At 35.8% G+C, this 27,215-nt stretch overlaps 1 protein-coding gene across 14 annotated transcripts in view; it reads left to right on the top strand.

Annotated features, from left to right (window-relative positions):
- The window catches only part of LOC105478007 (tetratricopeptide repeat domain 6), a 253,314-nt gene that overhangs the window by 122,410 nt on the left and 103,689 nt on the right, over nt 1–27,215 (top strand). For 13 of the 14 annotated variants that reach the window (XR_003017162.2, XR_003017159.2, XM_011734967.3 and 10 more), the window contains 4 exons: nt 5,047–5,151; nt 15,740–15,829; nt 17,401–17,475; nt 18,519–18,898. Coding sequence is in view for 12 of the 14 variants with exons in the window: in XM_011734967.3 (XP_011733269.2) it covers nt 5,047–5,151; nt 15,740–15,829; nt 17,401–17,475; nt 18,519–18,898 (650 nt within the window). In the remaining 2 variants the exon portion in view is untranslated. Of the gene's footprint in view, nt 1–5,046; nt 5,152–6,815; nt 6,837–15,739; nt 15,830–17,400; nt 17,476–18,518; nt 18,899–27,215 lie in introns of those variants that run through there. The other variant, XM_071100279.1, reaches the window with a different exon arrangement.

Here is a 27,215-nt window from a genome sequence, read left to right as displayed (position 1 = left end):
CAGGGTCTCAGATTACATTTTGAAAACTGATATTCTGCCTTAGGTTTCATTTAAATGAAACTTAACTTGACCCTGAAACTAATTTGCATGTCTCTTTCCCTTAGTGAACAGAATACTCTGACCTTGGGTCATCAGTATGAACAAGAGTTATCGTATCAGCTTATAATATGCATCATGGCCTTAGGAGGTATGCAGGAACTGTTAAACACACATTAACCCAGGATGCTTCAGAGTTAGTCATTCAGTTTGCTATGCAACAGCCATTGTCCTTTCAAGTTCTGGCAGCCACTACCTCTGTTGCTTCTAATATTTTCCTAGGACTCTTCTTAGAAGTTCTGAGCATTGCTGGGAGAAGCAATTTACCATGGTTAGTCTTATTTACTAGTTTAATTTAATAAATTCTCTCCTGAAGTTGCATCTGTACTTTCCCTTGAGAGCAAATTATTGTTTAGTGATAGCTTTCCTGCCCTTCCTACTTGGAGACTTGTATCTTAACTTCTAGGGCAGTAGTTTTATTCTGGTTGCTTAAGCTGCCGGAAGTGTACTCCATGGGAAAAATTACTGTACTATATGTGACATAACATTTGAATACCTGAAATCCTCTTAATGTGTAGGTGATCCTTAGAAGATTTGCCAGCTGTTTTTGGAAGAGTTTATTCATCTTTTAGTAAGGACTTCCTGGCTCTAGGTGTGTACAGCATAAAGTGATGCACTATGCCCAGCACAACAGGACAAGTGAGACCAAAAACTTAATTTTGAAGTCTTATGCTGGAAAAATTACCTGGCAACTACAAAATCTGCCTTTCTCAAAATACTGTATTCTTCTGGGAAACAGGAAACATGTGATCAAGTATATGGAATAGTTGAGGATTATATCTCTGACTAGAAATAAAAGCACTCCAGATGCAGTGACACCTTATAATAGTGAATCTTTATTTACTGGGTTTGGGTTTTCATGTATTACTCTGGAAAGTCTGTGTATCATCCACACTCCAGATGTCATTGTTAAGCATTCATTTTTAAAGCTAGAGTTATGTCTTTTTGCAGTTGATGCTTTAAAATTGAGCTCAGTTTCCTGGTGAAAGACAGATCATTTTGGGGAAAAGGCATAGTCCAATTAAATATTATTACAAGTAAATAAAAATATTAAAGAAAACATAATTATCAATATTGTGGCAAAACATAATTATCAATAATATTGTGGCTTCATAAAGCTATTATTTTAAAATCTTACCACATTTTCTTCAAGATCTTGTCATGAATACCTGATTATTATTTTTTCGTATGTAACTATTAAAAATTTTTTCTTTTTACTGTTTTATTATTATTTTATTTTATTTTTTGTTTTTTGAGGTGGAATCTCACTGCAATGCCCAGGCTGGAATGCAATGGTGTGATCTCAGCTCACTGCAACCTCTGCCTCCTGAGTTCAAGCTATTCTCCTGCCTCAACCTCCCAAGTAGCTGGGACTACAGGCATATGCCACCATGCCCAACTAATTTTTATATTTTTAGTAGAGATGGGGTTTCACCATATTGGCCAGGCTGGTCTCAAACTTCTGACCTCAAGTGATCCACCCGCCTGGGCCTCCCGAAGTGCTGGGATTACAGGCATGAGTCACTGTGCCCAGCTTATTGTTTTATAATAGTTTTATTTTTAAAAATAGTTTTAGACTTACAGAAAACCTACAAAGACAGTATGGCAGTTTCCCATACATACCACACTGTGTTTCTCCTATTATTAACATAGTAATGGTGGATTGAATAGTTGTCTCCAAAAGATATGTCCAAGTCCTAACCCATGGCACCTGTGAGTGTGACCTTATTTAGAAATAGAATCTTTGTAGATGCAGTTAAGGATCTTGAGATGAGATCATCCATAGGGTGGGCCTTGAATCCTGTAACCTTATAAAAGGCGAATGCCATGTGAACACATACAGAGACACTCAGAGAAGAAGGCCATGTGCTGGTGGAGACAGAAACTGGAGTGATGCTGCTGCAGGCAAAAGAATGCCAAGGATTGCCAGCAACCCCTGAAGCTGGGAAGAGCAAGGAGGAATTCCTCCCTAAAGTCTTCAGAGGGAGCATGGCCCTCCCTTCACCTTGAATCCTGAACTGTGAGAGAATGTTTGTTGTTTTAAGCCAAGCAGTGGTAATTTGTTATGGCTGCCCTCGGGAATTTATATGACATATTACAGTAGTATGGTGCATTTGTTAAAATTAATGAACCAATGTTGATACATTATTGTTAACTAAGATCCACATTTCATTCAGATTTCCTTAGTTTTTATGTAATGTCCTCTTTCTGTTTCAGGATCTCATCCAGGATACCATATTTACATTTAGTTATCAAGTCCGTCTTAGGCTCCTCTTGGCTGTGATACTTTCTCAGACTTTCCTTGTTTTTGATGGCTTTGACAATTTTGAGGAGTTCTGGTCAGGTATTTTGTAGAATGTCTCCCATTTGGGATTTGCTTGATCTCCTCCCCTCCCTTCCTTTCCTTAGAGACAGGGTCTTGCTCTGTTGCCCAGGTTGGAGTGCAGTGACATGATCGTGGCTGACTACAGCCTTGACCTGCAGGGCTCAAGTGATCCTCCCACTTCAGCCTCCTGAGTAGCTAGGACTACAGGCACATGCCACTATACCTGGCTAATTTTTAAGATTTTTTGTAGGTTCTTACTTGCTTAAGCCAGTCTTGAACTTCTGGCCTCAAGTGGTCCTCCAGCCTTGGCCTCCCAAAGTTCTGGGACAGGTGTGAGCCACTACACCCAGCCATGATGTTTCTCTGATTTGATGGGATTATGTGATTTTCTGAGGAAGACCACTGAGGTAAAAAGTGCCATTTTCATCAGGTATCAGGGGTATGTACTATGGACATGATTTATCAATGTTGATGTTAACCTCCATCACCTGGCTAGGTAGTGTTTACCAGGTTTCTTCATTTAAAGTCTCTCTTTGTTTCCCTTCCCATATTATTCTCTTCAGAAGAAAGTCACCATGCAAAGCCACACCTAAGAAGTGGGGAGTTATGCTCCATCTCCTTGAGGGTAGAGTGTCTACAAAAATTTATTAGAATTCTTCTGTATAGGAAGTGTGTCTATTCTTCTCATTTATTTATTTACTCAGTCATTTATTTATGTCAGTATAATTTGAGAATATTTACATTATACTTTGAGCTGTAATCCAATATTACATTATTATTATTAGTTTTGATAAAATTTTTTGATCTTTGGCCATTGGGAACTCCTTCAGTTGGCTCCTATGTCTCTTTTGACACCCTATCATTGTGGGATTTTTTAAATAACACTTTCTTAATTTTTGGCAGTATTAGATATTCTAGGTTCATCTTGTATATTTCCTGCCCTAGTCCTAGAATCAGCCATTTCAACAAGGAGTCCTAGGTCTCTTTATTGGGGAATATAATTAAAAACTAAGATCCAGGCAGTAGGTGTACTTGTTTCTACTGGGCATTGTTGCTTCCAGGTCTTGTCAGCTGTCAAAGCAAGGAAATATATGTGTGTACACAAACTTGTATAAATAAATACATGTATCTCTACATATTTCTATATGTAAATATCTGTATCTATAGTAAGCTAAATATGAGTTCTTACTGATGCATCCAACTCTAATCCATTACCTCATGGGTCGTTCTAGTTTCCTTCCTTTTTTTCTACTCCACTTGTACTCCAGCAGTGACAAACCAGTCTTTCGTAATTCTCCCTCAATTTATTAAATTTTTCAATTCCAGTACACATGCATAGAAGTATCAGAATTGTTAATTCATAATCATGTGGAATACAACTTTATTACCTAATGTGTAACACTATGTACACAGTTCCTTTTGCCTTAAGTTTTATGTCCTCATTTCCAACGTAACTGAGGTCAACAACTTTTCCCCCCACCCCTTTGGGTGAGATTGTTTCATATGTTTGTAATATAGTTAGACTGTTTTATTACATTCTGCATTCCATCCTGGGATTCCTCCTGACCTCCTAAATGATTTTTAAAAATTCATATTAAAGAAGAGATCAGGCATATTTAGGGTGGTATGGCCGTAGGCATCAATTTGCATTGCATTAAAATTCAACTCTTATGCTTCAAAGTTCAGTGGGTTTTTAAAAATGTATAATGTCATGTAGCCACAATTCTACAGAATACTTTCACGTCGCTAAAAATATCCCCTAGGCCTGATTAATTTTTATTTGGAAAAGAAATACAGAAACCAAACTAGCAAACACCTGAGAATATGTTAGTAAGATTTTGGAAATGTTAACATTTTGTCATACTTGTTTCATTTTTTTTAAAATAAAATTTTAAAAATTATTAAATTAAGGCCTTTTGTACTTCTTAATTCCATTTCTCTTCCTCCCTACCCAGCAGTTACTGGTATAATTATAGTAGTTTTTCCATTCCATGAGTTTATACTTTACTAGATGTATTCGTGAGCCTAACCAATAAATAATACTTTTTTTGTGTTTTCTGGATACATTTATATAAATGACATGGTTTTATATGATTCTTTCTAAAACTTGCTTATTTTCTTCTCAATACCATGCTTCTAAGATCCACCTCTAGATCATAATTTTTGTGTTTTAATGTGTTTTATGGTGTTTATGAGTATACCACATTTTATTTATGTTACTCTATTAATGGCTATTTAGATTGGGTTTAATTTTTTTATTTCACATGCTCTGTGAATATCCCATACACATTTTCCCATGCATGTGTGAAAGAATTTGCCTAGACTATATAGCTGGAAGTTAAATTCCAGGAAGATGTGGCATGTACACTTTCTACTCTACTAGATATGGCCAATTGGCCTCCAGTGTGTTCTACAAATTTCCCCAAGTCCTTAGGGTCAGTTGGTAATGCAGACTTTTACATTGTTGCTAACCTGATGGCTTTAAAAAAATTCTTTACCAGATTTTCAGAAGCTATGGAACCAAAAATTCTCAGCAACTAAAAATAATTTTGACAGGAGATTGAGTGTTTACTCTTGGGGCCATTTCGTACCATTTCTAATAACCTTTTATGTTGTTTTCAAAGATGTGTGCTTATCCAGAATTCACGAAGTTGTTTTGGAATACAGCTGCACCTAAATTCTCTGTTCCAGAATCTGTCATGAAGGAAACTCTATATCCAAAATATGAGGTAACATACCAAATGGGTTTTCTCTTTTATTGTTGTTGTTATTATTTAATAATTAAATTGTATAATTGGCTGTGACATTAAATTTTACTGGACATTTATATAAATTACCAGACAGTTATTGCCATAATTAGGATTAATTGGATATCACTATAGAAATTATTTATATATGTAAATAATTATATGTATGTATAGAATTATATACCTACATACTTATGAATTTATAATTTTATTATATGTATATGTTCTATACATATAATATATAATACATATAATAATACATATACATAAAATATGTTCTATACATATACACACACATATATAATTTTTTTTGAGATGGAATTTTGCTCTTGTTGCCCAGGCTGGAGGGCAATGGTGCAATCTTGACTAACCGCAACCTCTGCCCCACCGGGTTCAAGCAATTCTCCTGCCTCCGCCTCCTGAGTAGCTAGGATTACAGGCTTGCGGCACCACACCTGGCTAAATTTGTATTTTTAGTGGAGACGGGGTTTCTCCATGTTGGTGAGGCTGATCTCGAACTCCTGACCTCAGGTGATCCACCCACCTTGGCCTCCCAAAGTGCTGGGATTACAGGGATGAGCCACCATGCCCATCCATAATTTTATATATTTAATGTATATTTAAAAAATGTTATACTTATCCATGTGACTTTAGCTAGTTAAGAAGAATATTCTGTTTTCTTTTTGAAAGAATGTTTTATTTGAGAGTTCAAGATATAAAGCTACTTGAGTTGTTTAGAGATCTTCATGGTATTTTCATTTGTTTTTAAAATCACATTTTAAATTAAATTAATATTAAAAACATTTAATAATACCCAAATGTGGTAATCTTTTTCCTTCCCTTAAAGAAGAATGATTACTCTCATTTTATGTTATACTGATCATTTTAAAAATTAGAAAAATAAGGAGAAATAAAACAAAATAACCTATTATTCTTCTCCCACAGAGAATTGCTGCCCACTTTTTGGTTCATTTTCTTTGGTTTGTAAAAATTCTTCTCCTTTTTCCTCCTTCTGTTTTCTGCTTTTTCCTTTTTTTTTTCTTTTACAGTATTTCAGTGATGAGCATCATTGTACATAAATTTTTAGTGGCATTCAGGATTGTTTTATTTGCACAACGCTGTAGGCAGCTTATGAAAACACATATATCAGAAAAGGATAAAACAAAAAAGTTAAAGAAATTGTGGGGAAAACATAACATGAGTAATAGCATAATAAAGCCAGAGGTAAGGTTAATATGAAGACATTCAGTTCATGTATGCTGTTGCTTGAAATGGGGTCATCAATTTATCTCCTAGCTTCCCTGCAACCAAGGCATGGTTGGAGTCTTGTTCATATTTAACCTGTCGATACTACATGTTTAGAATGTTAATATTGAAATATCTTTGCATTTCTTGGATTCCTTGTTCATAGTGTATTATTGTTAAATATTATGTTGAATTCTGTTAGGCCATATTTTATTTTTAATTTTAAATATATACTCATGGGTGAAATATCTGTGTAGTGTATTTTTTTTTCCTTTGTTGGACTTTGCTATCAGAGCTATTCTTGCTTTATAAGGTTAACTGGATAGCATTTCATCATTTTTAATATTCTGAAATTGATATGGCATAGGAATAATCTTGAAAAGTTGGAAGAATTCACTGTTCAGACTCATCTGAGCCATTTGGTAAGGTAATTGTTTGATAATTAAAAATTTTTCTTTTCTAATTCTTAGCTTATTCATATTTACTATTTTTCTTGTCAATTGGCAACATATTCCTACAGAAAGCTATGTATTTAGTTGAAATTTATAAGTTATATGCATAGAGTTGCATGTATTTTGTCAGTTTTAATATTCATTTCTAATATTGCATCATTTTCTTTTTCCTTTCTGATGGTGTTTCTGATTTTTTTTCTTAGAATAGAATTTTTAGAAAGTAGTTTTTTTCGGCCGGGCGCGGTGGCTCAAGCCTGTAATCCCAGCACTTTGGGAGGCCGAGGCGGGTGGATCACGAGGTCAGGAGATCGAGACTATCCTGGCTAACATGGTGAAACCCCGTCTCTACTAAAAATACAAAAAACTAGCCGGGCGTGGTGGCGGGTGCCTGTAGTCTCAGCTACTTGGGAGGCTGAGGCGGCAGAATGGCGTGAACCCGGGAGGCGGAGCTTGTAGTGAGCCGAGATCACGCCACTGCACTCCAGCCTGGGAGACACAGCGAGACTCCGTCTCAAAAAAAAAAAAAAAAAAGAAAGTAGTTTTTTTCTTCTTTCATTTGTTTTTAAATTAAATGCTTTCTCTATATGTGTCAGACTACTATACTCATACCAGTATGACACCATCCCTTTTATTTTATTTTTTTAGGAAGATATGTAATACATAGTTCCCCGGCTGTTACATATCATGGCCAGTCAACCAGGAAAACACATGAGTTTAACCCACCATCTTTGACCAAAACCCTTTTGGATTAAATATTAATTCAGTGTTGTTACTTCTCCTTTCAAACATATTTTTGGTTATTGGCTTTCTGCTTTCCATAGAATGTTGACATTCTATGTTGGCATTTTTCAAAATTTTTTTTTTTTTTTTTTTTTTTTGAGACAGAGTCTTACTCTATCGCCAGGCTGGAGTGCAGTGGTGCAATCTTGGCTCACTGCAACCTCTGCCTCTTAGGTTCAAGCAATTCCCCTGCCTCAGCCTCCTGAGTAGCTGGGACTACAGGCGCGCACCACCACGCCTGGCTAATTTTTTGTATTTTTAGTAGAGATGGGGTTTCACCATTTTAACCAGGATGGTCTCCACCTCCTGACCTTGTGATCTGCCCACCTTGGCCTCACAAAGTGCTGGGATTATAAGTGTGAGCCACCACACCCAGACTCTAATTTCTTTTGCTGAAAACTTAATTAATTTCTTCATATTTCTTCTTTTTTTTAAATAAGTAATTTATGAGTTTTCTTCTGTGTACTTGACCTTATTTCAAACCTTTTCATTTGCAGTGTCTTTATTTATTTTCAAAGTAATTTCTATTGCAATTTTCCTTTTCTTTTTGATACACCATAGTGTTTAAACATTTTTTAAAAGCTTGTTGGAATTATTTAAAATTTTATTTTAAAACCTTATTAGTGTAAGAAATATATTCTTCAAAATACCAGTTTCTTGGAATTTATGGATATTTGCTTTTTTGTACTAGATATCCCAATATCTCTCAGTTAATTCAGTGGTATTATTTGTTATCATTTTTATATTGTGGCCAGACTAAGCAGAGCATACCTTTGGAATCAGATAGTCTCGAATCTGATATCCACTTACTTCCTGGGTAACCTTGTACTATTATTTTAACCTCATGAAGCCTCTTTTTTTTGTTTGCACAGTGTGTTTTTTGAGGATTTAATGAGAGACTATATGGTGCATTGCTCGATAAGTAGTAGGGGCTCAAATAATAATAGACTTAGCTATTATATTATAATATTATTACATTTTATGTGGTATATTTATTTCATTTGATCTTATAAAGACTTTAATTAAATACGGATTTTCAATGAAGTTATGTTTTGTCAATTTTTCCATATGTTAGTGGGCGTGGTGGCTCATGCCTGTAATCTCAGCACTTTGGGAGGCTGAGGTGGGTGGATCACTTGAGGCCAGGAGTTGGAGACCAACCTGGCCAACATGATGAAACCCTATCACTACCAAAAATACAAAAATACAAAAAAAAAAAAAAAAAAAATTTCCACGTGTTACTAACAATTTTACTTTCTGTGATTAGAAGATGTTTTGTCTTTATTATGAATTTTGTCTCTTATTGATTTGAAATGATCCAGTTTGGCCTATTCAGTGTTTGAATTCTACTCTAGTATGTCTAGCCCTGTGTTCTTTTCTCTGTGTTCAGAAATATTTTTATGTTAATACTTTTTGTTGTTTTTGTTTTGTTTTGTTTAGTTGTGCCATATAAGTAACATATGGTGTTTTGGTCCTACTATTATTATTTCATTTTGTGATTTCTGTTTTTTTAAAATTTCTGTTCTCTTTTGTTAACTCCCTACTGTCTGTGCTGTTTTCAGAGTGGCAAAGGCTATTACAATTGCTTCAGAAATCACACTAGTAGTATATTAATGCTTTCTTGTAGTAAAAATTCAAACAATAAAGATGAATATGACATAAAGAGCATTCCCCCTCCTTAATGCTTTCCTTCTCCAGTTCTCTTCTCCCTGAAGTTGGCCGTTGTTAAATGCATTTTGTGTATCCATTCAGACATTTTCATTGTCATTTATGTCATGCAGGTGTGTGCAAATGAATACTTTTACATATATGCATTTGTGATTTATATTATTCTACATCTTAATTTTTTTCACTTAAAATACTTGAATATATATCTTTGCACACACATGTGTATTTCTCTGTTTGGAATTCCTAGTCAAAGTGTATGTATATTTCAAATCTTAGAAGACTATATATATTTGCATTTTTTTAATAATGCAGTCTAACCTTTTCATTTACTTGAGAAAATACATATTGTTTTTGAAAAATATGTCATGAGCTAGAAGGAGAAAGTTAATAATATAAAGTATATGAAAAGATTACCTTAATGCAAAAGATTGGTGAATATTAATTTGCATAAGTCAATGTGGCATCCATGAAAATATGATGCTCACAATCTGCTTCAAGAAAATCTGCTGAGGGGGCATACTTGACTGGCGGCCTCCAGCTGCTGTCCTGTAGACCTAACATGGCATTTGCTCCAAGGCCATGCTTCCTTGGGGCTGCTCCCAGCCAGGGACTGAGCACAAGGTGGTTGCTAGAGCAGATGCATTCCTGCTTGATTGTGATTGCTTTCATGGGCAATTTTGGCTCAGGGACTTTTCATCTGCCTGATTGAATCTTTCTTAGAACTGTTCCGTGGTCTGAAGCTCTTCCTACCTAATCCTTCCTTTCTCATCCCCTTTCACAGATGTCAAATCTGCATAGTGTTCTGAAGGCTCCCCCTGCCTATTCCTGTACCTTCTTTTTATCCTATACTGTTGATGTCTACTTCTACTTGAGCTGACAGAGTAGGGATTCTGTAATATGAGTGCAATGTTTTTTAAACTATATGTTTGTTTACAAAGTATGGGCATATATTTTTCTATGTATGTTTACAGGAAAGTGTGAATGTAGGGAATTGAGGGTAGGCAAAATTGGTTTAAAAGAAGTGAAATTGTAGCAGGAATAGGAAGAGTTAGTGAGAACTGGTGACCATGGAGTAACCCACTAGAAAAGTAGTATTGATACTACTACAACACCGAAAGAAAATCAGTATTGGTGATTGTCCGCTCCCGGAGACCAGGAGAAAAAGATCCAATAGCATTTTCTGGCACAAAAAGATAGCTCAAGCTCACCCGACATTTTCATTTCACCAGAACTGGCATTGACTCTTTCTTCAAAGACTCCTGGTTCTGATGAATGGGAAATGATATTTAGATGCACAGATCTATGTGCTCATATTTTTAAAAAGCAAATTTAACTTATTTTTTTTGTTTGATGCTGCCTTTTTTATTTTCACCTGTTATTCCTTTTCTTAAACTTATATTTTTCAGCTGTTCTTTTTTAAATAAAATTCAGTAGTCTGGATATAATATACTCATGATTTTACATTTTCATGGTTATTTAAAAATATCTGGCATGTATTTAAACACATCAAGAGTCAATCAGAATCTATATCCTTTCTATGAAGGATTAAGACTTTAAAATGTTTCACTTTACTCCCATCTGCCATCTGCCACATTTGAGACCATTAAATATTTTTGATCCTGATAATTTCAGTGTTCACTCTGTGCATCAACAATTACATAGATTTAGCTGTTTTTCTGACTTAATTTTCTTTCCACAATTTCTTGTCTTATATCATTTCCTTTCTTCTAATCATTTTTGTTTTCCTGATTATATTTTTGACTAATTCTTTCCAGAAAGATTTGTGGGTGGTAAATTTTGGAGTACTTGTATTTGTGGATGTATATTTATTTTCCTGTGCCTCTTGCATTCCAATTTGATGTGGCATAAAATTCTATTGTTCTCATTACTTGCCAGGCAGCATCCAGTGTTGATAATAAGTATTCAGACACTGTAGTTCTCATTCATCCCACTTGGAACTTCTTGGTCTTGTTTAAAATGAAGACGTGAGTCTTTTTACATGTCATTTTTTCATTCATTCATCAGATAAATACATGCCAGTCACCTCTATGTTTGAGTCACTGTTCTAGAGGCTGGAGCTGCAGCAATGAAAATTCAAGGTCACTAATTTCATGGAGCTTACATTTTGGTGTGAGGTACAGATACAGTAAACATGTACAGTGGATTCTTGTCATTTGTGGTAGTTATGTTCCATAAAGTCACCTCAAGCACTGAATTACTTGATATTGAACTGTTGCCCTTAGGGGAAGTAGAAGGTGAGGGTCCTGTGAGCCTCTGGTTTTCATCAGCTGATCAATACATAACCTTGCTTTATGAGGTTTTCTATTTAAAGACACCTTATTTAATATATATTTTTGATTCATTACCACTGAAGTCATAGCCGACAGCACTATAACTCACGCCTGAAAGAAGCTTATGTAACACATTTATTTTCTCTGTAATGTACATTGCAGGCTTCTTGCACTTAGGAACGCTAGCCAGCACTTCAGCACTATACTGGGGACCATTTTAAAGAGCAAAATCACAAATCAAAAGCACAAAAATGTGAAAAACACGACACTAAATAGGCCATGAAAAGGAAACTTCTTTACAGTACAAGAGCTAAAACAAGAAGGCAGAATGACATTTTGTTCAACCTCAGCTGGGTGTTTAAATCTGCCACTGTGGTGTAGATTTGTCTATATTTTTCTGTAATATTGTCAATTTTTACTTTATATATTTTGGGGCCATGTTATTAGATGCATACAAATGAAGAATTGTTAAACATTGTTTGTGAGTCAAAACTTTCAGTAATGAACTGAGCTACTTTATTTTAGTAAACACTTTTACCTTAGAGTCTATCTTTATTATTAATGCATTGATAACAATTTTCCTTTATTAAATATTTGTTCCCTTACACATAACCTTTCTGTATTCTTATATTTTAGATGTGTCTTTTATAAACAACATGTGATTAGAGGAAAACAATTAAATAGATTTGGATTTTTTTTTGTTTTTTAATTGGGCCTATTTAAAATTTACGTCCACTTTTCATTGTTATTTTTATTTTCTTACCCATTGTATGCTTAATTTTTGCCAATTATTTGGGTGTATTGTGTTTTATCATTTCTGTTGTAAAAGTTATATATAATTGATCCTTGAACAATGTGAGGGTTGGGGGTGCCAATCCCTGCACCGTTGAAAGTTCATGTGTAGCTTTCAACTTTCCAAAAACTTAACTACAAATAGCTTATTGTTTACTGGAAGCATTACTGATAAACAGTCAATTAACACATATTTTATATGTTATATGTATTATGTACTGCATTCTTACAATGAAGTAAGCTAGAAAAAAGAAAATGGTATTAAGAAGATTATAAGGAAGAGAAAATATATTTACTGTTAGTTAAGTGGAAGTAGATGATCATAAAGGTCTTCACTTTGTTGTCTTTATACTGATTAGGCTGAGGCAGAGGAAGAAGAGAGGTTGTTTTTGCTGTTACAGGGGTAGCAGAGGCAGAAGGAAATCTGTAAATAAGTAGATTTTCTGAACCCGTGAAGTTCAAACCCATGTTATTCAAGGGTCAACGGTATGTTTTTCTTATTCCTGTGGCAGTTTCCCTAGAATATGCATCTTTAACTTATTGCTATCTAATATACATTAATACCTTTATACTCCTCCAGGAAAATACAGTGACTTCAGAATCCTTTGATTCCGTTTACCCTTTCTTGACTTATGCTCTTACTTTGATCCTTAGCTTTTAAAGTCCAAACTAAATTTTCATTTTATGTAATATACCTTAAATTTTACCCATATATTTATCTCTTTTTTTTTTGCTTTTCTTTTTTTTTCCTCTCATCTCAGACACTTATATCTGGAATCATTTTACCCTCTGCTTAAATTGTATCCTATAGAATTTCTTTTAAGAGGAGGGGTAGAAGGTCTGCAGTTGGTGAAATCCCTGGTTTTTCTTAGTTTCAAAATGTCTTCATATTGTTTCATTCTTGAGGAATATTTTATCTGAGTATAATATATTGGCAGATGTTTTAACACAATAGTGATGTTCCATTATTTTCTGGCATTCATTATTGCTGTTGAGAAGTAAGTCTTAAATGTAAAGACTTTGAAGCTAATGCATTTTCTGCTTCTACTAAACCTGGCCGGTTTTAAGTTTTTCATTTGCATTTCCTATAGTTTCACTATGATGTGTCTAGGTGTATATTTCTTTTTATTTATCACATATTGAAATCCTTTGAGTTTGTAGTTGACATCTTTCATTAGCTATGGAAAATTTTTAGTAATCTCTATCCATTCTCTATTTCATTTTCTAGGATTTTAATCACATGTATTAGGTACCTTTTTTTTTTTTTCCTCTCTTGTGCTTGGTATTGGATTCTGGACAATTTCTTCTAACCTATGTTATCGGTGAGGTCCACGAATTTCTCTCTTTAGTTGTGTATAATATACTGTTAAACTTGTTTTTTATATGGTTCTTTTTAGTATTTCTATTTTTCCTTAAATCTGTTATGTTATGGTGTTTCGTTTGTTTGTATACCTGTCTGTCTTTACATGTTTGCTTATCATTGTATTTAAAACATGATTTTAAGGAAACATTTGAGACTTAGAATGGCATTATGGCATTTTCTTGCTCCAAAGGACATTTTTGTTAGAACCTGAGGTCTTTACCATTTAGAAACAGCTTTAATCTAAAGTTGAGGCTTGAGTTTCTCTGACTACCCTCGTGATAGAGCCCAGATTGAAAGTCCACAAAAAAGTTGATTATTTCCACCCACTTTTAATCTGAGGGTGTACCCCTGTGGTATTCCAGTTTCTATATAATTGGGATGTGTTATCAGGCTCCACATCTCAGGTAGATTCTGGACTTTGATTTTTGTCACCCTTGCCCCAAGAAATTGCCAACTCTGCAACTCAGAGTTATAGTTGTTTTGGCAAACATTCTGAGAACAAAGCATCTTTGAATAGTAGGCTTACTTTTTCTGGTCCTTGTTTTTTTCTCAGATTTTGGCTCATCTTTTCATTTTGCTAGCTCTCTGATGGTTTGACCATTGTTTTTCAAATTGTATGTAGCTCTCAGTTGTCCTCAGCAGAGTTCCTAATGTTACATAATTAGAAGCAGAAGTCATTATTGACTTTTAAAGAAACTGTTTCCATTTCTCTTTGCATCCCAGCTTTTATTGCATGCATACCAATTTCAACAATATCTTTGGGGTAGAGTAGGGGGACTTTTTTTTTTCCATTGGATATCACATAAGCAACACTGTAAGTGCCCTCTCAAGATACCTTAGTTTGGGCTTTATTTTGACAGTTTCCAAGGCTCCAGCATATAGGTTCCTTTTTAAAAATAAGTAACCATTGATTGTTAATAAGTTCCGAAGTTTTGATATCTATGAAGCATGGTACTAAGGTTGTTGTCCTTATTGTTGTTAAAAGCATTCTTTTAAATATGTAATATCTGCTATTCCATCATATTTCAATATCTTGTGTAAGCATATGACAAAATGGTTTGAAAATACCTGGTATACCATGTAGTTTGTTTTTAAAGAATAATGATGAAAGTGACCAGTATCTTTCTATTATGTCCGGTAATTATCTTACCATACATTGTACTATCACTACTTTCTGAAAATATAACTTGAGAGGATTTTTAGCAAAAATTCAATGCTTGGTGATTCCTAAGTTACCCATAGCCTTCTCCATTGTTAGTAATAGTTACATAATATTTTTAAAATCTGACTTTTTGTTCAATAAATATTTAAAAAATTTTAATGTTAGTGTTCAAGACCTAACAATTTCAAAAAACAAAGTAGTAGTATGATTTAATTAATCATTAATCCACCCAGCTGTCAAATTTAGGTCTTCTAGGTTTCTGCATATCCAAACCACTGATTACAAGATAGAGAAGTAGCACATTTAATAATAACATTAATTATTGTGGCAGTTTACTCTTACAACAATAAATATATCTACATACTTAACCGATAGAATTCAAAGCATAAAGCACTTAAGGCAAATTTCATTCCAGTTTACATTTAGAATGATTGTTTGTATTTAAAAATGAATGTTCATATGTTGACAAGCAAACTAGATAATGTTTTGTTCATAATCCTAATATTAATATGCTACATAAATTCAATGTTAACCTGTGAGATCATAGGATCATCGATCACTCCTAAGATTAAGGATGTCAGAAATAATGTAGAAGTAACCATTTTGCTAAATGCCAACACTGAAGCCAAATTGCAGGTTTTAGCCAAATACTATGGCTGTAGCTGGACTTTGATGCATCTCTGGTGTTTTCTAGAATTACACTACTTTCATATGTTTTCTCTTTTGTTAATAATGTTATACTGTGAAGTAACAGTCATCGTAGGCTTTTAAAAAGTATTCCAAAACATAATTTAAAATTGTTATCTTTTTATCACAGAGTGTTCAAGCAAGCAGACTTTTAACTGATAAATTTTCATATAAAAGCAGTGCCATTACTTTTCGTCGACATAGCAGAACAAATTTTTGGGTATGTACAATTTTTGTTCTTAATTAAGATTGTTTAGTATATCTGCCTACAGTCCAGATATTAATTATGGTAATTCCAGAAATTATTTCTTGGGTCCGGGCATGGTGGCTCATGCCTGTAAATCCCAGCATTTTGGGAGTCTGAGGTGGGCAGATCATTTGAGGCCAGGAGTTCGAGACCAGGCTGGCCAATATGGTAAAACCCCATCTCTAGTAAAAAAACGAAAAAATGAGCTGGATGTGGTGGCATGTGCCTGTATCTCAGCTACTTAAGAGGCTGAGGTGGGAAGATGGCTTGAGCATGGGAGATCAAGGGCAACAGGGGGAGACTGTCTCAAAAAAAAATTTTTTTTTCTTGGTACTTCCTCATTCTGGGAAATGGCTCAGACCATTCAGTGCTATCTTTACTGAAGATACATTTCTACTTTCTCAAATATGCTGTTTTTATGACTGTTAGAAGATGTTATTCACTAAACAATAGCAGGATATTTGTTGTGAGTTTTTCTAACACTTCTAGTTTTTTCAGTCATTCTTGCATAGGTCTTCAATATCAAAGGAACATGTATATGAGTCTTTGACTAAATGGAGAAACTGTTTGTGGCCATGAAACACAGTAAGACTGATCACTTTAAATGGTGATCAGATGCATAGTCATGACTTTTAGTATAACTAACTGCAGTGTATCCAATGACCTGACCTTTATTGGGTACAATTAGGACATGGTTTTATTTTTCTCTCACTAGTGCCTAATATAGTCCTTTTTTTTTTTTTTTGAGACAAAATCTCACTCTGTCTACCAGGCTTGAGTATAGTGGTAAAATCGTGGCTTACTGCAGCCTGGACCTCCCGGGCTCAATGGGGTCTCACTATGTTGCCCAGACTGGTCTCAAAATTCCTAGGCTTAAGTGATCCTCCTGCCTCAGCCTCCCAAACTGTTGGGATTGCAGGTGTAAGCCACTGGATCTGGCCTAGATATTTCTTTATTACTGTTTGCATCATTATTATGCTTAAGGATATGGAACGTGCCATTTTCTTTGTATTTTGCAGTCTAGTTTAGTAGAGCTTTCCAACTCTTAATATAATAACACCAGTCTGGGTGTTATTATAGTAAGTGGTAACACTTGTGTGGTTTCCTGAACTATAAGGTTGAGATTGCTCATGATTAGAGGAGACTATCCAGGGGCTCCCACTAAAGCAGCCCCAGGGTGAAGGGGATTCATGGCTTAGCGTATCTGTCATACATTCACACACACCAGTGCCACCTACACCAGCTGGGTAGCTTTGCACTGTCCTACCTTGTACATAGCAGGTAATTGGTGTTTGTTATATCAAGTTGAATTTTAAAAAAACAAGATAGTTTTTATTATTATACACTCTTCTACATTAATTGATAGATTTTAAGTTCTCTTCCTCTGTATAAAGTCAGTGACTTCAAACTCAGTATCTGTATTTTAATTAGTATTTCTGAATTTCATTAATTTACCTAAACAGTTATTAGCCAAGGGTTATATATTTTAGCTTACCAAATAGTATTTGTGGCTAATGTATATTTTTCATTTGATTATTTCACAGTGTTTCTTATCAAGAAAATCTGCATCATTTGAAAATATCCAAAAATGGTTTAGTGCACAACCTACACAACTAAGGGTATTATAATTTTATAGTTTTTACTCTCTAGAAGAAACATGTGTATTCCTAGGAATAATAATCACCTTATGGTTTTTTTTAAAAGCATATACTTCTATATTATATTCTCTAGTCTAATTACATATTGAGTTTTATATAGTTTCTTGAGATGGGGGAGTACAGTAAGTTGCAGATGGTCAATATCTCTATTGTACTTTAGTATATAAAAGTATGTAACTGGCTAGTATGAAATTATTATGTTTGAAATTTGGGCCAAAATTCACTATACAGAAATACATCTCTGTAACAAATTATTTATTAGCAAATGAATTGCATTTAACTTATTGATGATGGCTCAATAGGCAGGAAATGCTATATCAAAGGATTTAAAGTAATTTATCTTTTGTAAGTAATGAGTATTAGAGTTTCAGGTATTAATGCATAATTATTAAAATTATAATTATTAATATTATAATATTAAATAATACTATTATTAACAATTAAGTGGATTCTCTAATGATTAGATAAAATAAATACTGTAATAGATTGTGATTTTATTACTTCCTATTATAAATATAGAATTGAAAGTTCTTGTGGAGAATATTTGAATGGTACTGTGTAGAAATTCAGTGTTGTTAAAGCGCTTTTGAAAGAAAACCCAAATTGATTTTTATGGAATAAGGCATTTTAACAGCTTTTGCCCATTCTACTAGTTTTTTTGCATTAAATATAAAAGTACAACATGTAATTTATTTGGATATGTAGAGAGCATTCTCTTTCAATTAAAATATAGAAAATCATAATGCTATCTAATTTATAGTGTTGTTTACATATACCTAATTAAACATCCTATGACCAACCAAATTATTGTACTTTGCTTGAACTAACCCACTATTAACTTTATCAGCTGACTTTTGAATAATTTTAAGAATACTGATTTTTAAACTTTTAAATTAAGTGACCAAACCACATTAATAGTAATTGTAACAGAATTAATTAATTTTGAATGCATAGCAACTAAATTGATTTTACACTTTTTCTACCTCTTTGCTTGCTTAACTAAGCAAGTAAAATCTGCTGTAGACTTGAGGAAGGAGGATATCATAGCTCCTTTGGAAATCAACAATGATATGCAAAGCAGTATAAAAGAGGTTATGTTTCAGAAAACAAAGGAATTGAAACGTCAGCTCCAGCTCACTAAGCAAAATAAAACTGAAGAACCCATCCCTGTGAAAAAAAATATAGATGACATCTTTGATAACATGTGCGAAAAACACAGTTTGAGAAATCTCTCTTTGACTCTCATTGAAGCATCTAAAAAAGCTGGCATTAGTTACATTGTTTATCCCAAGAAAAAGAAGATGAAATGGAAGAAAAGATTGAAACAACAAAAACTTATATTCGTGTATGAAGAGTTATCCAAGCCTCCAAAATCTCTTGAAAGGTCTTGTTTAAGTGATTTCTTTTTATAGTTTAAGAAATATATTGTGGTTTTGACCTCAATTTTATAATCTCACCTCATGAAGTTATTATTTTATTCTGCACTGAAAATATGAACCCTTCACTTTTTGAAAGACAAACCTCTGGCTGGGTGAGGTGGCTCACGCCTGTAATCCCAGCACTTTGGGAGGCCAAGGCGGGTGGATCATCTGAAGTCAGGAGTTCAAGACCAGCCTGGCCAACACGGCGAAACCCCTCTCTACTAAAAACACAAAAATTAGCTGGGCATGGTGGTGTGTGCCTGTAGTCCAAGCTACTCAGGAGACTGAGAAGAGGTTGAACCCGGGAGGCAGAGGTTGCAGTGAGCCGAGGTCAGGCCACTGCACTCCAGCGTGGATGACAGAGTGAAACTCTGTCTTAAAAAAAAAAAGAAAGACAAACCCTCATTTAAAAATATATGGATATTTCATAGTATAAGTATGTGAATGATTCAAATTATAATTTAAATAGGAGATTGATTTAAGGACATGAGGTAAGACTAAATCAATTTGATAGCTAACTGAAATCTTCCAGAAAGTAAAAAATCCAAACAAGTTATTTGAAGTGATTTAGTAACAAAAAACAACTCCTGCTCCACACAAATTCTACCCATTCAAAATAGATATTTAAGTATTTTTAAATTTTAAGTTATTGAATTGATTTATAAATCTAGATAATTTTGGGCCCGGTGCAGTGACTCACACTTGTAATCCCAGCACTTTGGGAGGCTGAGGCGGACAGATCACGAGGTTCAGGAGATCGAGACCATCCTGGCTAACACGGTGAAACCCCGTTTCTACTAAAAATACAAAAAATGACCTGGGTATAGTGGTGCGCCCCTGTAGTCCCAGCTACTTGAGAGGCTCAGGCAGGAGAATTGCGTGAACCTGGGAGGCAGAGGTTGCAGTGAGCTGTGATCATACCACTGCACTCCAGCCTGGGTGACAGAGTGAGACTCCATCCCCCTCCCCCCCCAAAAAAAGGCTGGGCGTGGTGGCTCAAGCCTGTAATCCCACCACTTTGGGAGGCCAAGATGGGCGGATCACGAGGTCAGGAGATTGAGACCATCCTGGCTAACACGGTGAAACCCCATCTCTACTAAAAATACAAAAAAATTAGCCAGGCGTGGTGGTGGGCACCTGTAGTCCCAGGTATTCGGGAGGCTGAGGCAGGAGAATGACGTGAACCCGGGAGGCGGAGCTTGCAGTGAGCCGGGATCACGCCACTGCACTCCAGCCTGGGCAACAGAGTGAGAGACTCCGTCTCAAAAAAAAATGTTAAAAAATTTTTTAAATATTGTAAGCTCTTATTTAGGAATCAACACAGAAATATTTTTTTCCTTACTTGGAAGTAATAGTAGCCAGTATATTTAAAATTATGTAGGGACCTGAAATAATAACCACTGAAATTCCAAATGTGTTCATTATTAAGTGTTCAGGACATAACTTTCTTATAACAAAAGTATTGTGCAAAATAGTTTCCTAAAAGCTCTGAGGTTTCTTTTTAGATATCCCAGGACATCACAGAATTTTTTAAACTTGTGTCCTTTTGAAAAAGTAAAGACTTTACTGATGATACGAGAATAAAAAAAAATTTGTTCACTTTATAGTTATAAAGACTTGCTGTCTGCAAAAGAGTTAATTATCTCTTGAAATGGTGACTTATTGTCCTTGAGAAGACTGGGGGGCATAGTACTTCATAAGTGTGAGTGATAGAGTGGAACAGAGGCCAACCATAGTGGAGAATGCCATTCAAGTCTCGTGTTCTTTGTATACTACTTATGCTTAAGTTTCATCTGCAACAAATAGAGTATCTGGAAAATTTTTTTTGTTAGTTCATCTGTAGAAGACTTCAAGTAGGTTTTCTAAGTTGATAAATGTTTTAGATCAGAACCAGAAGTTTGCTTATACATTTTAGATACATTTACTGATTTTTAAAGTATTATGAATCTTCACCATCCTAGAAAGGGTAATACACACAGCACCATTTTGGCCACAACCTAAATGACTTCTATCTAAAAAAAGGATATAAACTGATCAAATGCTGCTTCTGTGGGGTGTGGTCTTCTTATTGACCTTGTATCATTCTGAATATAAAGTTTTACCATTTAAAAAGATTTCTTTGCCTTCTAATAACTGACTTTGAAATTTGTATGTGCTGCCAATGGGTGTAACAGGAACCCTAGGATGAACCTCTTGGTGGAGGCAGTAAAACAAACTGTGGGAATATTTGTTTAAGACAATATGTTAGTACAGCTTTCTTACCTTTTTAAAAAAAATCTTATTTCAAACTAATTTACCACATATAAATGTAGACACAAATTGTTAGTTCAAAACTAACAACTATGGAGCAACTTGAAAAATAATTTTGTTCCTATAGTTTGAGACTTTTTTCCCTTTTTTTTTTTTTTTTTTGAGACAGAGTCTCTCTCTATTGCTCAGGCTGGAGTGCAGTGGCACCTCGGCTCACTGCAACCTCTGCCTCCCAGGTTCAAGTGATTCTCATGCCTTAGCCTCCCAAGTAGCTGGAATTATAGGCATGTACCATGACGCCTGGCTAATTTTTCATATTTTTAGTAGAGACAGGGTTTTGCCATGTTGACCAGGCTGATCTCGAACTCCTGACCTCGGGTGATCCACCCGCCTTAGCCTCCCAAAGTGCTGGGATTACAGGCATGAGCCACCGTGCCTGGCCTTTTCTCACTAATCTTAATTTGGTAATTCACAGATTTGCGTCTTACCATTTTGTGTTCAACCATGAAGGTTATTTAATCACACCCATTCTTGGCTGGCTTCTCTTAATGGTGGGAAGCAGACTGCATGTGTTCTTATACATCAAGTCAAATTATGACTGTGGAAAGTCACTCCTGCAGAAGGCCACTGGAGCCACCTCACCCAGATTCATGCATTTCCTTTTATCTCCTTAGCCCTGTTGCTTCCCTGCTCAGCTAGGTCATGGCAGGTTGCCAGAGTTTGCAATAACTTTGCAGCTTCATTGTTTCTCTAGAAATTTCCCTCTGCTTTGGTCTCTGAGCTCAGTGTTGACAGAGCAACCCGAGGGAGTAGAGGAGACCTTCCTCAGTAGCTGGCTGACCCACAGTGAGCTCTTCCTATCAATGAATCTTGGCTGCCTTCACTCCCTTGTACCCACTGCCTTACTTCCTATGTGGGCTTTTGTGAATTGCTAGCCTCTTGATCTCTGCCAACGTTCTGTCTTCTGGGACTGAGTAACATTCTTCATCTGAGATCCAGGCTACCAGCCTGTGTGACCATGGCGTTCCTATCCCTCTGAATGCATCTTCTTGTGCCCCTTTCTAGAATAATTGTCCTTAGTCTTGACTCACTTGACCTGCTCCTGCAAGTGAACCTGTGGTCTCAGACCTGGTTTTCTTGGCCCATCTTGTGCTGCTGCATTCCTGAGAGTAGCAGAATTTATTTTCCCCCAAGCAAGAGTTGTTATATTTTCCTTAGTTGTTTTACTCTTCCACTTTTTGTTTTTTGTTTTTTTGTTTTTTTTTTGAGACATGTTTTCACTTCTGTTGCCCAGACTGGAGATCAATGGTGTGATTTTGGCTCACTGCAACCACAGCCTCCTGGGCTCAAGGGATTCTCCCACTTCATCATCTTAAGTAGCTGGGCCTACAGGTGGGTGCCACCACGTGTGGCTACTTTTTGTATTTTTTGGTAGAGACAGGGTTTCGCCATGTTGCCCAGGCTGGTCTTGAGCTTCTGGTCTCAAGCAATCCACCCGCCTTGGGCTCCCAAAGTGCTGAGATTACAGGCATGAACCACTGCGCCTGGCCATCAAGACTATTTTGACTTTCATTTACCACTCTGCTTCTCTAAGAGCTGGCAGCAGTGATGTTCTAGGAGCAAGAACTCTGGATCAGGAATTTGTATACATCCATATCCCAACCTCCATTTACTAGATCCTCAGTGACTAGACCGAGCTACTTAATTTCCTTGAATATTTGTTTCCCCATCTAGAATATGAATACCCTGTCCACATGGTTTCTGAAGTTATGTCCAGCTGAAATATCCCTTGATTTGGGTAGTGAAATTATCCTTATTTTTATACCAATAATATTTTGAGCAAAACGTTTAAACTGTTCAAAATTTCTGTTTCCTTTAATTGTCTTACGTCTCATCTCAGATTAACTGTATGTACACATATTCCAGCCCAAAGGCTTGACTTTCTCAGACTGGTGTGATAGCTAGCAGATTAATTTACTCTTGTTCCTCCAAATGAAAAACCATGAACCATATTCATGGCTATGAAAACATGATTTAAACTTGCAGTACAGGAAGAAATATTTACCTTTTGGGGTAGATGTAAACAGCCAGTCCCCTTTTTTATCATGTTCCTTTTCTTTGTATTGTTTAATTTTAGTGATCTGGGACTATAATTCTTCCTCATGAAAGTTCATCCATTGTCTGCATTTCCTTTCCTTTTTACATCCTTCTAGAAAGTTATATAGCAAGATCTTGTTTCCTTAAAAACATTGTACTTATTTTATTAATATTTGATAGTAAAAATAATACATGCTTATTGTAAAAACTTAGAAAATACAGCAATACTACCATTGAGAAATAAGTCACAATTAACATATTTTTGGATGTTTATGTGGGAATATATTTTAACAAAGCTGTATGTATATACATGTATGTGTGTATAATAGTGCTTATATATCTATATAGAAACCTTGAAATTATATACATCAAACTATGAAAGTGATTATTTCTGGAATAATGAGAAGTGATTGGTGGGTGGTTCAGGAGTTAGTCTGGGATATGTATAGCTTCAAACTTAGATTTAGAGGACGCCCTCTTTCAACTCTCTTTTATCTGGAATTTCCTCCTCATTCTTGCCTCTTTAGTGTCCTTTCTGCAGTTTTTCTCCCCAGTAAAATTTCAGAGTACTGATCACAATTTTAGATGTTACAGAAAAGTCAGGATATTGAAAGAGTGAAGCCTCTGAGTAGGCAAACGTGGATGGGACATAGAACCCAAGTGATACAACTGAACTCCCAGGGAAGAAGTGTTGTACATTATATGAATAAAGCATCTTCCTTCCCTGGGAATGTATATTTTGTTTAAGAAAATGAAGTAAGTGTTCAAGGCAGATAGCTCCTATATTTTCAATGAAGGCAAAGTTTATCAGCTTAAAGTGAAGAGTTGGAGGGACTATAGTTAAATGCAATTTCTCTTGTTAAATCATGGCACATAGTAAGAATTCAGCAACAATTTGATGAATGAATAAGTTCAGCCATTCATTTCTGCAATATACATTTATTGAGCACTACTCAACAGTACTACATAACAGATACCGTTTTAGACAAGGAGCATAGGGCAAGGAACAAGATTGGCAAACTCCCTGTCCTCATAGAGCTTATATTCTAGTGGGAGAGAAAGTGGAGAGGTAAACAAATAACATTAGGAAGTGACAAATGTAATGAAGAAAATAAAGCAGTGTAACAAAGGTTACTATTTTAGACAGAGTGGTCAGAAGCCTCTATAAGGTAGTGATATTTGAGCGTAGAACTGAATGGAATGAGGGAATGAGGTATTTGAATATCTGAAGTGGTCATAGTGAGTGCAAAGGCCTTGAGTTGGAGACATGCTTGTTGCTTTTGAGTGACAACATAGAAATCAGTGTGGCTAGAACAGAGTGAGTGCAGGGTGGAAAGAAGCGAGGTTGAGGAAGTGGTCAGAGATAATACCAAGTGGTATAGGCCAGAGTAAATTTGAAATTATTCTTAAGAGTGCCAAGAAATCATTGGACTTGAGAATGGGGTAGTGATGTTTATAGGTTATGGCAAAGACTTTGGATTCTTAATAGAAAAGGAAACATTGGGATTTGGGAGCAGTGAGTTGATAGGATCTAGTTTATGTTCCAGAAGGTTCACTCTGGTTACTTGTGAAAAATAGATTGTAGTGAAACAGGGAGACCAGTTAGAAAGCTATTGAAATAATCGAGGTGAGAAATAGTTTCTTGGTTTGGGATGATAGCAACCAAAGTAGTGGAAAGTGGTTAGATTTTAGATAGATTTTAGAAATAGGGACAACAGGATTTGCTTGTGGGTTGGATATGGGATATATACACACACACACACATACACACACACACACATATATACACACATACACATATATATGTACGTACACATACACATATATATAGGTATGTACACACATACATGTATGTGTGTGTATATATATGGAGAGAGTTGTCCCTGACATCTAAATGTAACTTCATCAGATTCTCCTAAACTAGGGGAGTGGAAAAGAAAGCATGTCAGGTCAACAGCTGCAAACCAGGTGCCAGAAGGTGTGTTCATTGCTTCAGTAAATATACCACATCTGGAACTAAACCTGTAATTGTTATCACCACCTGATTAAATTTGTGATAATTTATAGTCACTTCCTACAAGCGATGTTGGTTTTGCACTGGTGGAACAGGAAAGTAAACTGGAGATGTGGTGGGAATTGCCACCTATATCCTTCAAGTCTGATGGTGACACTAATGTGTAATTTCCCCAGAATCTGGTATTGCTTTTTGTTTGCTCTCTTGGTGGATAGTGGTGTGAGATGGGATGAGGGCGATTTCCACTTGGCCCTTACTACCATTATCTTCCTCAGTCTACCGTTTATTCAGTTGTTACATGTATTTACTCCCACTATACATTCTGGGACTAGGGAAATTATCAAAAAATGGGTCCATGTCTCACTAGATCCACTGTTAAATGGTCTCAGACCAAGATTCTATCACTTGACTTTCATAATTCTTTAATTTGATTGATAAACATCAGTGGGATTTGTAGTGGGTATCTGTGGATTAGCATAAGGTCAGAGCCAGTATCTAATTACCCCTAAAATGTTTGAGGTTCCCCTTTCTTATACCTTTAGAAGATTTCAGGGAAAATTCACTGTGTATACCGAAGCCACATTGAAGGATTCTTCCTCAGTGATACTTTTCCCGACCTTCCTGTTAAGAGAGGTTTTGGACTATGAACTGGCTGGGGTGTGAAAGCTGGGTAAAAGATTGTGAACCCCCACTATAGCTGGTTAGATTTGTACCGGAAGACCTATAAGTTTTCCCCTATGTAAGCAAAGAACACCCAAGCAAGCTGCCCATTTATCTCATCTCTAAGGACATTTAGACATTTAGTTATTGCCACAGGTCCTTGAGAGTTAAAATCCTGTTATTACTATTCTGACTCTGTTGCTTATTGTGGTCATTGTATCTACCATATCTGTAGTGGTAAATGGGATTTTACCACTCCAGGGTTCTATTATTCCCACTGGAGTCAGTGAAACAAATTTCTTTGCTCCCGTTCTCCCACTGTCATTCTTTTCCAGCTCTGAGGTCAGCATCCACAAGGCTTTTCAAGGGTATTGCCCCCTCACTTATGCATTCTCTGGTCTTTCCAAGGGTTAGGACTTGACTAAGCACATTCCATATTGCAGACAAATTCCTGTTTCTTGAACCTTAGAACTCATTCCTCTATAGTAATGGCTCTTATAGTGAAATCCATGCATGATTGTTACCTGGGAACCTGTTAGAGGTGCAAGTTCTAGAAGTCCACCCTAGGTCTACCGAATAAGAGACCCTGAGGGTGGAGCCTCAAAATCTGTATTTTTAACAAGTCTTTGGGTAATTCTGATGCATGCTGAAGTTTGAGAACCCTTCACTTAGAGTATTCCCAGGTGTTCTAGCTAAGGCTGTGTGTGGTGAGGCCAGCAGCCACCAACCCAAGGTCACCTCCATGGAGGAGGAATGTGGGAGACTGAGGGACTGTAATGGCTGAGGCTCCATGAGAGGGTTTGAGAGTCACAGCTGAGTGATTTCAGGACATGCTTGAGGTAGGTGCCTTACAGCATATGAGGCAATGTCACAGTGTAATCATTGAAAGAAACTTATGCAGGAGAGGACTGAGAGTCTGAGATAGGGGATCTGACAATTCCTCAGCCAGTTTCCTCAGTAAAGGGAAGATAAGTGGGAACTGGAGATTTAAAATTCTCACTCTCATTCATAGCTCCTTGCATGTTAACATCCCATATTTCAGTTTTCTGCTTCTTGCCTACTAGCTTCATTAACTTGGTTCACAAAGTTTAGAGGCTACTTAATAGGTACTGCAACTACTCTTTGGTCTGAAAGAAGTAGTCAACTGAACACACAATTTTTTATTTTATTTTATTTTTTATTTATTTTTTTATACTTTAAGTTCTAGGGTACATGTGCACAACATGCAGGTTTGTTACATATGTATACATGTGCCATGT

Source organism: Macaca nemestrina, chromosome 7, assembly GCF_043159975.1.
Source record: "Macaca nemestrina isolate mMacNem1 chromosome 7, mMacNem.hap1, whole genome shotgun sequence".
Lineage (NCBI taxonomy): Eukaryota > Metazoa > Chordata > Mammalia > Primates > Cercopithecidae > Macaca > Macaca nemestrina.
Note: the sequence above shows the minus strand (reverse complement) of the source record. Positions and strands in the feature narration are given on the sequence as shown.